At 35.5% G+C, this 16,663-nt stretch overlaps 1 protein-coding gene across 1 annotated transcript in view; it reads left to right on the top strand.

Annotated features, from left to right (window-relative positions):
* MEI4 (meiotic double-stranded break formation protein 4) overlaps positions 1-15,686 on the top strand; it is a 613,415-nt gene extending 597,729 nt beyond the window's left edge. Inside the window, exon 5 of the mRNA XM_037843991.1 lies at positions 15,612-15,686. Within this exon, the coding sequence (XP_037699919.1) occupies positions 15,612-15,659 (48 nt within the window). The 3' untranslated portion in view covers positions 15,660-15,686. The remainder of the gene's footprint in view (positions 1-15,611) is intronic.
* Positions 15,687-16,663: the final 977 nt, after the last annotated feature.

Below are 16,663 nucleotides of genomic sequence, written 5' to 3'. Positions count from 1 at the left end.
AGATGTAATGTAAGTAAAGAGATGTAAATTCTAAGAATCAAAAGGAAATACTAGAATAAAAAGAACACTAATGGAAATGAAGAACGTCTTCAAAGAGGTTATCAGCAAACTTGACACTGCTGAGGAAAGAATCAGTGACATGAATTGAAGATTAATTTTGTTTGTCAGCTTGGCTAAGCTGTGGTGTTTGGCTGTTGGTCAAACACTAGCCTAGAATCTTGGTGGGAAGGTATTTTACAGATGTGATTAGCATCTACATCTGTTGAGTAAAGAGATTACTCTCCATAATGTGTTTGGGTCTCATCCAAAATGTTGAAGGCCTAAAGAGAAAAGAACTGAAGCTTCCAGAGGCAGAAGAAATTCTGCCTCAGGACTACAACATCAACTTCTCTATCAATTCCCAGCCTGCCAGCCTTCCATAGGATTTCAGACTTGCCAGCCTCTGTAATCACATGAGCCAATTCCTTAAAATAAATCTATATATAATACATATATCTCGATAATTCTGTTTCTTGGGAGAACATCAACTGATACAGATTTTGGTGTCAGAATTGGTTCCAGAGGAACAGAATCTTAAGGATGAGTTTTACAAATTGGTTCTGGCATTTTCTGATTAGATTTAAAGGCAATAATAACTCTATTTCCAGTGCCAGAATAGCCTGTAAAGGCCTCCCCTAAGGTAGTTGACTTGCAAGATACTACCCAAACTCTCCAGGACCCAAACCACCCCTACCTAACTTGCTTTCAGACTTATAACTAGACTGAACAACAGCAGATCCCAAAAGGTGAGGTACAAACTGTGACCCATGAGGAATGTGTTCCATTCTAAAAGAAATGTGTGATTTTTCTCATAGAGATGAAAATCAGGGGAGTATGTGTGGGAGTGGATGTTAAGGACATGTGATAATGGCAGAAGGAACACAGAGTTCAACCAGGCTGAATATATTGATTGGCATGGGCTCTCGAAGCAGAGAATTTAGATTTAATGTTGTAAACTCAAGGGATTAGAAAGGGTTCTAACAGTGAGTTTGGTTGGCTGGCTGAAACATGCAACAAAAGGTGGCCTGTATAAATGCAGTTGAAATACGGGAACTGCCTTGGTATAATGCAGGAGAAGTTATCCAAAAGCTTAGGGAGACTGGAATGTTAGAGTGGATTTATCATGTAAGATCTGGTCATTGACCCCTAGAGGGTCCAGAGGAAACACCTTTCACCACTAATTAAATTTGTGCAGGGAGCCACGGCATCCTTCTTGAGTTCTGTGTTTTTTCTTGTCTGTGGGTCAGGAATTCCATTGGGAACCAGGTGCCACTGAACTGGGACCCTTAAAAGCACTGAGGATAATTGGATCCCAGAATAGCAGGGTTCAAGTGACAGGACTTAATTGCCAAAGACAAAATAGACATGGTTACCAAAATGGAAAGCAGTCAAAGCCTATGGTGGTTTGAAGCTGTATATGCCCCAGAAAAATGTTCTTAAATCTAATCCATTACTGTGGGTGTAAATCCATTGTAAGTAACCTTTTAATGAGGCTACTTCAGTTAAGGCATGACCCACCTCCTCCAGGATGGGTCTTAACCCTATTACTGGAGTCCTTTATAAGAAAAAGAAATTCAGATGAGAGAGAAAGCAAGCCATGGAACAAGGAGCTGAAAGCAATGAAATACAGAAGAGAAGGGAGAGACCAGAGACGCTGCCATGTGCCTTGCCACATGGCGGATGAGCCAAGGATCACTGTCAGCCCATCTTCAGGAAGAAAGCATTGCCTTGATGGTGTCTTGATTTGGACATTTTCCTGGACTCTAACCATAAGCAAATAAATTCCCATTGTTTAAGCCAAACCATTTCATGGTATTTTCTTGGAGCAGCCTAGGAAACTAAAAAAGGTAGGAGAGGCCAAGTGGAAGCCACTAGAACTGGCTCTTCCTAGGAGAAAGTCCACAGCCTCAGAAAGCTTAGAAAACATCAAGCAGAATAAATACCAAAACATCTACCCCAAGGCACATAATTTTCAAATTGCAGATACCCAAAAAGAGAAAATATTGAGGGGAAAAAAAAGGGAAAAACCCACCTAACTTATAGAAAAACAAGGATAAAAAAAGTAGACATTTCACTAGTGACAATGCAAGTAAGAAGAGACTGAAGTTATAAACTAAAAGGGAAAACAACTTAGAATCCTATATCCAGCAAAATAATCCCTCAAAAGTGGAAAAATAAAGACTTTCACAAATAAACAAAAAATAGCCAAAAAACAAATTCAAATGGAGGCAATTCATTTTCATCAGGCCTGCTAAAAAATAATGTTAAAAGAAATTCTTCAGGGAGAAGGAAAAATGATAAAGTCAGAAACTTGTATTTACGTAAAGAAGGGAAGATCACTGAAGAAGATATTAAAAGTATTTTACTTTTATAAAATTCAATTGATCTAAAAGGTAACTTTTAAAAACAATAATAGTAACAATATATTGGGTGATTATGGCATATGAGTAAGTGAAATAAATGACAGCAACACCAAAAGAGACATAGGGGAGGAACTGGGAAAGACTTTTTATATTATGCATTATGTATGAAGCAGTATAATGTTATTTGATGGTGGACTTAAAATAGATAAAAATGTATATTTTAAGCTCTAGGGTAACTACCAAAAAATTTACAGTAAGAATAATCAATATGCCAAGATAGAAGGCAAAATGAAACCATGTAAAATACTCAATTAAAACCAGAAAAGTCATAAAGAGAGGGGTGGGGAGAAATAAAGAAAAACCCAGTGAATAAAAAACGGTTATAAGTATGGTAGATAATAATCCATTGATTATTTCAATAATCACTTAAAATGTGAATGGTCTAAATAAACCAATTAAAAGATAGAGATTGTCAGACAGGGTTAAAAAACAAAACAAAGACCCAACTATGTTACTTGCAAAACCCACTTTAAATGTAAAGATTCAAATAGTTTAAAAGTAAAAGAATGGAGAAAGATCACGCTAACACTAATCAAAACAAAGCTGAATAGCAGTATTAATTTCACAGAGTTGAGCACAAGGAAAAGGTTCAGAGATAAACAAGAGTATTAAATAATGATAAAGGATCAATTCTCCAAGAGTATATAATGATCCTAAATGTATATGCACATACCAAAAAAAAAAAAAAAACATGAAATTACTGAGGCAGGAGTTGATAGAATTTAATGGAGAAATAGACAAATCTGTTCTTAATGGGAAACTTCTTTTTCAGTAATTGATAGATCAAGTAGGCAGAAAATCAGTAAGGATATAGATGGCCTGAACAGCACTGCCATCAGCTTGATCTAATTAACATTTACAGAATATTCCGGTCCATTCCATTCAACAACAAAATACATGCTCTTCTCAAGTGCACATGGAACATTCACCAAGATGGACCACATTCTAGGCCATAAAACACAGCTTTAAAAATTTAGAAGAATAGAAAATCATACAAAGTACACTCTTAGAACCACAATGGACTTAAATAGAAATAGAGAGATAGCTGGAAAATCCCTAAATATTTGGAAATTAAATAGCACATTTAAATAACCCAAATATCAAAGAAAAAATATCAGGAGAAATTAAAAAAAAAAAAAACTCATCTGAATGAAAATGAAAACACAACTATCAAAATCTGTGAGATGCAGTAAAAGCAGTGCCCTAGAAGGGAATTTGTTAATATAGTCAATCAACTAAGATTTTATCTTAGCGAAGTAGAGAAAGTAGAGCAATGTAAGACTAAAGCAACACAAAAAATAAATGTTAGAACAGATATCAATTAAACTGAAAACAGGAAGTTAATGGAGGAAAAAAAAGTAAGCTGGTTCTTTGAAAAGATCAGTAAAATTTATAAACCTCTAACCAGCCTAACCGAGAAAAAAAAAATGAGAAAAGACAGACACAAATTACCAACATTAGAGACGAAAAAGGGGTCATCGCTATTGATAAGGGAATAATACAAACAACTCTATGCCCACAAATTTGATAATATATGTGAAATGGACCAATTCCTCGAAAGACAGAGGCTACCAAAATTTACACAGGAGAAAAGGAAAACCTGATTAGTTTCATAGCTATTTAAGAAATTGAATCAATATTTTTAAATCTATTAAAAAGAAATCACTAGACCCAGATGGTTTCACTGGTGAATTCTACCAAGCATTTGGGGACGAGATAATAGCAGTTCTCCATAATTTCTTCCATAAAATAGTAGTGAAGGCAACACTTCCTAATTCATTCTCTGAAATAAGCATTACCCTAAGTATCTTAAAGGAAAAAAAATGACAGAACAATATCTCTCATGAACATAGATGCAAAAATCCTCAACAAAATCTTAGCAAATAGAATCTAACAATATATAAAAAGAATTACACACCAGTACCAAGTAGAAATGATCCCAGGTATCTAAGGCTGGCTCAATATTATTTTTAAAATTCAGTTTTATTGAGATACATTCACATTTCATACAGTCATCCACAGTGTACAATCAGTTGTTCACAGCACCATCATATAGTTGTGCATTTATCACCACAATCAGTTTTTGGACATCTTCATTACTCCAAAAAAAAAAAGTAAAAATAAAAGTAAAAAACAACACTGAAACCATCCCATACCCCCATCCCACCCTATTTTTCATTTAATTTTTGTCCCCATTTTTCTACTCATTTGTCCATACAGATGTGAGTGTGAGTCACAAGGTTTTCATAATCACACGGTCACGCAGTGTAAGCTACATAGTTATGCAATAGTCTTCAAGAATGAAGGCTACTGAGTTGCAGTTTGACAGTTTAAGGTATTTCCTTCTAGCTATTCCAATACACTAAAAACTAAAAATGTATATCCATAAAGTGCATAAGAATACCCTTCAAAGTGACCTCTCGACTCCATTTGAAATCTCTCCGCCACTGAAACTTTATTTTGTTTCATTTCTCTTCCCCCTTTTGGTCGAGAAGGCTTTCTCAATCCCACAATGCCGGGTCCAGGCTCATCCCTGGGAATCATGTCCCACATTGCCAAGGAGATTTACAGCCCTTGGAGTCATGTCCCACGTAGGGGGAGGGCACTGAGTTCACCTGCTGAGTTGGCTTAAAGAGAGAGGCCACATCTGAGACTCAACATTTAAAAAGCAATTAGACTAATCCACCACATCAAGAGGCAAATGAAGAAAAATGAAATGGTCCCATCAGTTCATGCAGAATAAGCATCTGACACAATCCAACATCTATTCATGTTAAAAACTCTCAGTACTCTGGGAATAGAGGGGAAGTTTCTCAACATGATAGAGTTCATCTACAGAAAACCTACAGCTAACATCTTGCTTAATGATGAGAGACAAGATGCTTTCCTCCCAAGATGAGGGAAAAAGGCAAAGAGGTCCTCCCTTACCACTCCTATTCAACATCATTGTGGAAGTCCTAGCTATGGCAATAAGGAAATAAAAGATATGATTGGAAGGGAAGAACTAAAACTGTCTTTATTTGAAGATGACACTGTATCTGTTTAGAAAACCCCAAAGAATCTGCCAAAAATCATTCCAGAAGTTAATAAGCAAGTATAGCAAGGTCATGAGATACAAGGTCAATATAAAAAAATCAATTGCTTTCCTATATACCAGCAACGAATCTTGGAATTTGAAATATTTTCAAATATCAAATCTTGGAATTTGATAATATTTACAACAGCACCAAGCCAAAAAATGAAGTACTTAAGTATAAATGTAACAACACATGTACAGAATCTGTATGCAGAAAACTACAAAACACTGATGAAAGAAATCAAAGGAGATCCAAATAAATGGAGAAATATTCCATGTGCATGGATTAGAAGACTCAATGTTCATAAAATATCAATTCTTCCCAACTTGATCTATTGATTCAACATAACTGAAACCAGAATCCCAACAAGCTATTTTATAGATAGCAACAAACTTATAAAATTTATATGAAAAGGCAAAGCAGACAGTAGTGCTAACACAAAAGTGAAGAGGAACAAAACTGGAGGACTTCCACTATCCAACTTCAGAGTTACTATAAAGCTACAGTAATCAACACAGCGTAAAGTGATGGCAAATCGTAGGAGCCACATTTCTCACTCTTTGTGTGGAATGTTACAGACAAACAAGGGGAGAAGACTAGAATGATTTATATGTGGTAATAGATTAGAACTGGAGACATCAGTATGAACACATGTACAGTTTAATATAAACATTTATAAACATGCATATATACATGTGTTAATATACACACATATATTTCCTTGCTCTGCCAGTTGAGAGGGTCTAGAATTACTGGCACCCAGTAGCAAAGAGCACAACTAGCACACAGATCTTGGTTTCTAATACCATCCTCCAATAAATAAGAAAGGAGAGCTCTTTAGAGAAATGGCTCATTCTAGGGCTGGGTCAGGGCAGCATAGTGTTAAAAAAAAAAAAAAAACCTACAATGATGCTGGTATGTCAGAGAACACAAGAGCCATCTGAGAGTTACCAATGACCAACACCAGTACAAGCTGAGCAGCAAAATAGATCAACTTGTATTAAACAACCCAACGTATAAAATATCTGGGAGTCCATACTGATATAAATGAATAACTAAATAAGTAAATAAATTGGGGAGAAAAGATAAATCTCCAAAGTGGAAGAATTCTAAATAATTCATATAGCTACTCCCCACTCAAAAAAGTGAAACATAAGTCCATGATCCTTAAGTGCAGGCTGCACATAGTGCCTTCTTTCCAAAGAATACAGCAGGAAAAGGGAAAAAAAAGAGTAACTTTGCTGTGAAGAAATCTGAACAAACACTACCTCAGCTGTGATAAGCTATGTGGATAGTATAGACCCATGACATGTTGTGATAAGAATGGTGGTGCTTTACCTCTGTGGTTTTTCTCCACTAAACCCATAACTGCAATCTAATCAAGAGGAAAACTGAGAAACTTGCATAGCCTAGCAGAGGCTATGGAGACATAACTAAATATAATGTGGCATCCTAGATGGGGTCCTATAAGTGATAAAGGACCTTAGGTAAAAAACTAAGGAAATCTGAATGAAGTATGGTCTTTAGTTAATAATTATGTATCAATGAGGGTTCATTTTTGAGACAAATTACTAACTATAGTAAGGTAAGTGATATTAACAACAGGGAAAACTGTGTGTGGGATATATGGATGTTATTACAGCTTTTCTGTAAATCTAAAACTATTCTAAAATTTAAAAATTTATTTTAAAAACAGGAATATGCTGAGGCACCTATTTTTCACTTCAACGTCTCCTCTTTCATGTTTATGCTCTTGATTTGAGGTTTCACTCAAATCCTCAGTTTGAAAAAAAGGCAGAAACTCCATGGCCAAAAAAATAGTTTCAAATGTCAAAAATCATAAATTTGGACACATATGTAGAAATGGGGATAAATTCTTCCATTTATCTCTGCATATATTAAATGATTAATACATTGAGAGAACAGTTTGAGCAAACTCCCTGAACCTTTTCTATGATCTTTGTTTTACTGCATCTAGTGACAAAAAAACGTTAACTATCAATGAAAAAAGAATAGTGTGAGCAGACAAGCAGACTTTAGACAGGACTTTGTCTGCTCAGAGCACACTGAGCATCATGGTTGGGAAAATGAGTAATACCACAGCTCCCAAAACCAAAGAAATGATCACATCAAGAATAAAAGAAAAATTATGAACACCAACCTGAAACATCTAGATATGCCTAAAATGGTCCTTTCTCAACTCTGATCTCCCAACAGATGTAAGCACTATTTCCATGTTCTGCAAATGCTAGCAAAACTGGAATAGCTGATCCTGACAGGACAGCAGGATTTCTATTTCCTTGTAGCATCTCTACTTCTGTTGCAATTGGCCACAGAAATTAGAATGATTCTCTCTCTCCCCCTCCTCCCTGCCCTTTCTCCTTCCCTCCCTCTCCTTCTCACTCTTAAGTATGTCCCAAGAAAGGCTCTCATATTTCTCTACCGTACTGAAGTAAAGCTGCCTTACTTTTTATTATTGCAAGCTATTTCCATGAAAAAAATAGAATTTACAAACAGAAATGATACTCACTGGGCTACAAATCTACTTCCAAAGGGAAGGTATCTTGTGGAAGCAAATGGAAAAGCAGCCCCTTCAGAATTTTAAACTGAATAACCAAATTTCGGATCAAATTTCACTCAGTGATAATATTTATGAAGAATTCTGATGAAATTCTCCTATTGAAAAAGAGTCTGCCTCACAACTGGGATTGGGGCCATATACGTTCCTGCCTCCTTCCTTGAAACAGCTTAGCCTTTATTCATGTTTGAATGGAAAAGCAGCACAAAATACTTTTCTTTTAAGCCAATTTATACACAATTATTTTTCTTGTGTGATTTTTATAAAGATAACAGAATTACAAGGTAGGAAGTGAATATATAATATGGTCCTGGCCTCCACAGGAAACGTGATTAAAATGGAAAACTTATACATATTTATGATATCAAATACTTTGATCATGCGAATAGCAGTACAAATAAATGAAAGCTGCACAAACAGCTGCGCTTTATCTAACTTACATTTACTAAGAACTTCTCACATCTCTTTGACCATGGCATATATTACGGATTATATTTTCACAGTTTGAACTATTTTTTGATGCGCTCAGTGCAATATTGGGCTACAATAAAATACAGATTGTTTTCAATTTGGATTTGTTACATGCTTATTCAGTTTATCACTTTGTTCCCTTTAAATCACATCTGATTTCACTTAGAGACATGTGTGGCAAGCAGAGAGGATGATGAGCTATCAAGGCAAAGCACCTGATATTTCCAGGCTGGGTGAAACCTGCTTCTCCTGGCATCTCAGCAATCAGTGAGGTGGAAACTTGCACCAAGCTAGATAAGGTGTCTGGCCTACTGTAACAACCAGACACTCATTCTCTGTTCATATTTGAAATTTCCTCTGTTCCTTCAATATTGCAATAAAATTGAGGGGTGGATCACAAAAAGTCAAAGGATTTTGATAATAACTTTGGAACTGAAAAAAGTGGCCTATGAAGAATGAGAGAAAAGGAATATTCTTTGACATCATTTTCACCTGTATAACAATGTTTTGAAACCAGATTTCTGTTCTCTTAACAAAGTAGATATTGCATATCAAAATCTGTTCAAAGAAATCAAACCACCTGTCTTCTGTTTCGAAAGAAATTTTAATTCTGAAGGCTCATTTCACTGGCGATGTCTGCCTGGTCATATGGTACATCCCAACAAAAGCAACCAGAGGACTCAGTACCCCAGGTGTGGATAATATATAAAAGGTGAAAGAATTCTGGGTAACGGGGAAATACGATGTAGAAAAAAGTGTATTTTGAGGAAAGTGCTTTAATATAGAGAGTAGATTGTGAAAGGTCAAAAATCAAAATTAATATATTAGGATGCAGATAGTTTGACCTACACTACATTATCAATGGAGCCAATTCTCATATCTCTTAGATATTTCAGAAAGCATAAGAGGGAAAACGCATATTTAAACCTACAATGAGTAATGACACTGATGCAGCAAACTGAATGCCTGAATGCCTACCCTTATGGAAGCCAAGCAATGGAGGCTTAAAGCATGCTTTCCAGGAGGGAAATCTGGGACTCACAACCCAGCCCCATCATTCAGTACCTATGAAACGACATATTCTCTATCCTTTATCTCCTTATCTATGACATAAGAATGTGTGAAACACACGGTAAATGATTAATAAACCTTAATAATCATTATGCCACCAATTCCACAAGCTGAAATTCTCTTTCCCCTATTTCTCCATCCATTTTTATCCTTCTAATCCCTCAAGGCCCACCTCAAATACAAAAGTAATCATGATAGCAATTAGAAATTTCCCTGAGCTCCCCAACTCAACTCTCCACAAAACCAATCGTGCCCTCATCTCTGCTCACAGAACACTTCTGTTAGAAAGAGCATAAAGTGGTTTTAAATAGTTGAGAGGCTAAGCAAGTTGGAATATATTGGAAAGAACCAGGACCTGGAAAGTTTTTTCATGTGGACCACTCCAAATTTTGATACATCCTCAGATTCAGGGTGGAAAAGGAGAAAATCTGGGCTTTGGATATTTTGATAAAGATCTGCAGGAGAAATCGTAAGTCTTCTTTCTTTAAGATCTCCTAACTACAACCACTCCACAAAGAAATCTGTTGTATTAGAATACAGAACAATGACATTCATTTTTCTATCCTTAGTTCTTACCACAGAGTCTGACATATTTTAAGTTCAACAGATGTTTCTGACTGACTAAATAAAAAATAGCCTTTGTACTTCCTCTCTGGAAAATTTTTCTAACTTAATGAATAAAGATTTGCAGGAGATAGGTGAAGGGGCTTCTCTTTTTAGGTTTAGGAACTAGACTAGTGCTACTGTCAGCCTGCGACAACACCAATATACATATAATATGTGTATATCTTACAGGTAAGGTACTTCTGTATCTTAATATTGTAAAACTAAATATTATAAACATTTTCTCACCTAGGCAATATTGCTCACAATGCCTGGATTAAACAATTTTGTGGTATAAAAAATATATAATGCTGCACACAAACTTTTCTCTTTCATGGTGGCTCACCTCAACTTTTGTAAAAATGTTATCTGAAGATAAAACAGTATGAAGAACAAAGCTAGAACTTCACTTCCTGATTTCAAATTGTACTACAGGGCTACAGTTATCACAACAGTATGATACTGGCATAAAGAGAGACAAACAGACCAATAAAATAGAACTGGAAGTCCAGAACTAGACTCAATCATCTATGGCCAATTGATTTTCTATAATGGTGCTAAGTACATGCAGTGGAGAAAGAATAGTCTTTTCTACAAATGATGCTGGGGAAACCGGATATCCACAGGCAAAAGAGGGAAGTTAGACCCCTACTTCACATCATATACAAAAATGAACTCAAAATGGATCAACAGCTAAACTATAAAACTCTTAGAGATAACATAGGGACAAATTTTCATGACATGGGATTTAGCATGGATTCTTAGATTTGACACCAAAAGCCCAAACAACAAAAGAAATAATAGACAAATTTGACTTCATTAAAATAAAAGAACATTCGTGCAAAGGACATTATCAAGAAAGTGAAAACACAACTTACAGAATGAAAGAAAATAGCTGCAAACCATATATCAGATAAAGGCTTAATATACAGAATATATAAAGAATCTGTATAATGTAAAACAAAAAAGACAATCCTGATAAAAAATATGCAAAAGGGACTTGAATAGACATTTTCCAAAGAAGATATACAATTGGCCAATAAGCACATGAAAAGATGTGCAACATCATTAGCCATTAGAGAAATGCAAGTCAAAACCACAATGAGATACTACTTCACACCCAAAGGATGGCTATTATTTAAAAAAAAAAAAAAAAAAAAAAAGGGAAAATAAGTGTTGGAGAGGATGTGGAAAAATTAGAACACTAGCACATTGTTGGTGGGAATGTAAAACGGTGCAGCCACTGTGGAAAACCATACAGCATTCATCAAAAAGAATGTCTCTAGTTTGGATATGTCATAGAATTACCAGATGACTCAGCAATTCCACTTCTAGGTATATACTCAAAGAAAGTGAAAACAGGGTCTCAGATACTTGTATACCAACATTTAGAGCAGCATTATTCACAATAGCCAAAAGGTGGAAACAACCCATTTATCACAAATGAATGGATAAAAAAAAAATTGTACATACACACAATAAAATATTATTCAGCCATAGGAGTGAAGTTATGAGACATGGTGCAACATGGAAGAACTTGAAAACATAATGCTCAGTGAAATAAGCAAGGCACCTAAGGGCAAACATTCTATGATGTCACTTATAAGACATATCTAGTAAATAGCAAATCTAGAGCAAACATAAATTATAGTTTACCAGGGGGGAAGGGGGAGGACGGTGGATAAAATAGTTTAAGAATCTACAGCATAATTTCTAAACTGTTTAATATATTAGCCCAGTGATATTTAGTGAGCCCCAATCTGTCCTTTGCAAAATTCTGTGTATTTGAACAGTCCCATGTGGCACATAGTTATCTACCGGATAATTTGATAACTGGATTTTCAAAGTGCTGAAAAATTAACAAATTAGGTTTTTGCATTTGATGATGCCACTATTTGGTCCAGGAGTCAAAAGAAAGAAGGAGGGAAGTGAGGAGTTAAGAAACATGGGAGGGGTATCAGGTGGGGAAGAAAATGACAAAAAAAAAAAAAAAAAAAGTGGAAAGGAAGGTTTGGTTTTCTTCATCTGTATTCTTTGAATCTCTCTAGTTTGGGTATGTCGATATCATCAATCAGGTTTTCACAAAGTGTTCAGAGATTTAAAATCATTAAGATAATAAGGAGCAGGTGAGGACAAGACTTTTCAGTAACCAAGTAAAAACACTAGTACCTTACACTTTTGTCAACCCTTAAAAAGATAACCATTATAACAAGAACACTAGCAACCACATTTTTAATTAGTAAAGAAAAGCACATGTTTTGAGTTGAAGGAATGTAAAACATGGTCTTTCTTTATTGAATACATTAGAGAATAAATTAGGCTGAGGCTGACAATTAAAGCATGTTTCTAAATGTAAGGCACACTAAGACACCGCTGACTGGTGGTTTAGTGATTAAATTCCTCATGGAAACGCTTTTATCATCTATACAATTAGGATATTTTCATTTTCAAATGTCAGAAAGCCAACTCTAACATAAGAAATGGATTTTAATGAATTATGTAACTGAGAAATCCCATAGGCGGTGCTAGCTTAAAGCACAGCTGCTTTCAGGAGGTGAATCATATTTCTTCCCTTTCCTTCCCTTTTCTTACCTTGTCTTTTCTTCCCTTTTCTTTCTTTCTCTTCTCTTGTCTCATGTTTTCTCTTATTTCTCGTTTTCTCTCTCTCTCCATCTGTTAGCTTTAATTTCTTCCGTGTTGACTGCATTCTTAGGCAAGCTGTCTCTGTAGTGAAAAAAACTGGCGGTCAGGAACATGAAACTTACATGCTAAAAGCTGAGAAATCTTAATAGAAAAAAAGAACTGCTTCAGAGGGCCCTTGCGAAAGTTTGAAGGGAGATGCCGATTTGCAAGGGCTGGGACCTCTTAACCCCCTCCGAACCAATCAAGGAGTCTTAAGGTTGTGATGCTCTGATTGGCCAAGGCTGGTCACATGCGCACCCCTAAGCTCAAGGGGAAAGTGGAATCATCCCCACCTGTGCCAGGCACTTGTGCGTGAGTAGCAGTGCTCTTCATACTTTAATATGTATTTAATCATTTTAATCTTGATTAAAATGTGGATACTAATTAAGTAAGTCTGGAGTGGGGCGGGAGATTCTGAACGTCTAACAAGCTCCCAGGTAATGCTGACGCTGCTCATTTGGGAACCACACTTTGAAAACCGAAGCTAGTTGGTGAAGGATACAAAGGCAAGTCAGAGCAAAAAACACTTAGATACTAATTAAACCACTCAAGTAGGTTAAGACAAGTTCTATTATTATGATTATAGAAACATATCTTTGATAAAAATAAACTTTGACAACAGGAGCACTCCTCAACAATTCCACATATAACAAGGAAAATCTAAAAAAATATTTTATTAAGAAAATCCAACATGATTTAGGTCTGGGTTTGCATTGAGAAATATATTATTTGTATAAGTACTATAGATTATGAAATGTCCTCCATTATATTAAAAAATGAATTCTGTGGTTTCGAATACTTTCTCATAAGGAGAATTGTGGTTTTATTTATATGTATTTTTACCTGTCACTAGAAAAATACTATAAAGGTTAAATCTGCTGAAATAATTCCATACCACAGTGCACAAATATAGAATGAAAATTTCCAGGTAACAACTGATTGTCCTATTATTTCAAATCATCGTTCATAAAAAAGTTCCTATACACAAAAAATTTTAATAGCCTAATGGCAATTGATAATGATCAGACTTATTTAGGACATAGAAGGGATCCTAAGAGCTGTGCAGTATCAGAGCGCCCTCCTGTGGTTGCTTCGCTTGGGTTGTTTGCATCTACTGCGTTGCTTGCTAGTTGAATGAACCCAAAGTCTGAGTAGAAAAACGGACACCACATGATCAGGTGTAGTAAATTTCTCAGTCATTCCCAAACCGTCAAAGAACTTAAAACAATCAGGAACCTATTTTGTAAGCCATGTGTCAAATCTTAACTCTATTACTATGTATCCTGATTCCAAACAACCTGAAAGTTCAACCAATGGTGAAATCGAATTGTTTTCGTCCACATTCTAGTTGCTACCTTTATGACAGAGGTAAATCACAAAGGAATGAACAGACATCAAGGATTTTGCTTTTAGGAATACAGATCTGGAATCGGACCTATTAGGGCTTGGAAGCATTAAACCCAATCATCTATACCATCTTCATCTTTTGTCTTGATCATTAATAATTAACTGAAAGCTATATACGTAAATGGGTAATTTATATTTCAAGTACATTTGTTTATCTAATAATTGAATATACCAAGAAGTAAATGCATTCTTGTAAAATCATAAAAGTGTGGAAAATTTTATAAAATATTAACAGTTGCTCCTCTGGGGAACGGCACTGAGGGGTAGTAGGCTAGAAAGAAATATTTTACACTTTCCTGTGTCCATTGAATTTTACCATTAGCAACTGATTAATGTATTTACAAATTTAAAGAGCTCCATTAATTCAATTTAAGATATTATTAGGAGACATTATAAAGAAGAACCTGTATACACACAGAGATGGCAATGAATGATACCGATTTGGGCCCTCTTCTCATGCGGCTTACAGTCTTTCTGGGCAATCAGACAAACGACAGACGATTACAAATGTAATAGCACAAATGCGACATATAGGTGCTGACCAAAGGGAATTAATCTCAAGAGTTTGGTGAAGCTTTGCAGTCTTCAAATATTAAATTATATTCAATGCCATTTTCATGTTATATATTTATTTTACTCAACCATTTTTTGGAATTTAATTTTTTTGAAATTTAGTGATACAAAAAAACTCACTTATGTGAAATGAACTTATTTATTGGACCTCATATCTACCTCCTTAAGCAGGTTTATGCTAAAATTCTACCTGTGAATTACCATATTTGGTCAATCAAAGGTTGACCTTCTCAGATCGCAACCTCTTTGATGTTCATAGTAGTTTAATGGTCAATTCATACAAAACTCAATGCATATATAGCAATCAGCAGTTGCTCCAATATGCCTAAAAATGCCCAGTAATAACACTACCAGCTTAGCCCATGTCTTCTCCTGAAATTCATGGAAAGATAGTATGAACATGGAAAAAGGGAATGGCTTGCGGTAAGACGTTCCTCAAAGTGAATTCTGACTCTGTCATTTATTTATTCAGTCATTTATGTTCTCAGCTGTAAAACAGGTATTATGTGCTGATGATAGGTACTACAAAGAATTAATTTGAAAACTCATTGGAATAACATTATATTAAGCATCTTTTTATCCAGTATCTGGCTTCAAATGATGTAAACTATTACTATTACTATTTGCTTATCTATCTGAAATTTTTTTTCTTCTCTTGTGAATATGACATTCCTGATGATTTTACAGATTTTGTTGAACAGCAAGAAAAGAGGCAAGCAATGGAAAGACTTCTGAAAACAATCCTTTACAAGCCAATGGCACTCAAATTCACTGTAAGTTGCTACAATGCAAAGTCTCAGAGGCAGTCACAGAGTTAACCCAGAACATTACACCACAGCAACCCCAGACTTCCTTAACCTGGCTAGGACAGCAACTGGACTCACAGAAAGCACAGGGCTAGGAAAACTGGGGTTCAGTTCTTATTTTGCTACAGGTAGCACAATCATAGACAAACGACTTCATCTCCATAGCTTTTGGATTCCCCATCTTTAAAACACAATGGACTTAATTGATGGTTAAAAAGTACATATTTTGAGAATTAAATGATGCTCTTTTTGTTTACATATATTCTGTTTCCCTTTGTGTCCTTGAACATGTATATTAACTTATTTTTCTGGGAAAAAAACAACTAGAAAGGCTATTTTTAGGATTATTTTTTAAAGAAAGATCCATTATGTAAACAAGCTTAGCAATACACATTTACTTTATAGGACTCAAACCATGCTAACAATAAGGTAGGAATACATTAAAATAGTAGCATATAACATTTGGTACCTATTTCTCCATAGTGACTACAGTGATCATTTCCAATATAAGTCTGTGTAAGTTTATACTAGTGTTTCCATACACCTACAAAATGGTTTTCAGGCTGATTCACAGTATTTCATAAGAATAAAATGACTGCATTATTAAAATATTGAGTGCTATTTTTAAGCAGTGACTGCCCAGTCATGGGCTGCACTTGTCAGCCATCCTGAATCTCAGCGGGACTTTGTGACTAATTCCTTGCCAATGGAATGAGAGCACAAGTGGTATGTGTCATTTTGGAGTCAAAGTAGTTTTGAAGTGGGAATAGCTTATGTAACATCTTGTTCAGTCTCTGCCAGCTGAATTTCACTCAGGGTGATCGTGGAAGACATGCACTGGAGATGACAGGGCCTGCATCATCCTGGGTCCCTGAATGACCACATGGAGTAGAATCTTCTACCCCACTGACCAAGAGTACTTGCATAGGACTT

Source organism: Choloepus didactylus, chromosome 7 (assembly GCF_015220235.1).
Source record: "Choloepus didactylus isolate mChoDid1 chromosome 7, mChoDid1.pri, whole genome shotgun sequence".
NCBI classification, from domain to species: domain Eukaryota; kingdom Metazoa; phylum Chordata; class Mammalia; order Pilosa; family Megalonychidae; genus Choloepus; species Choloepus didactylus.
This window is presented reverse-complemented; position numbering and strand designations above follow the sequence as displayed.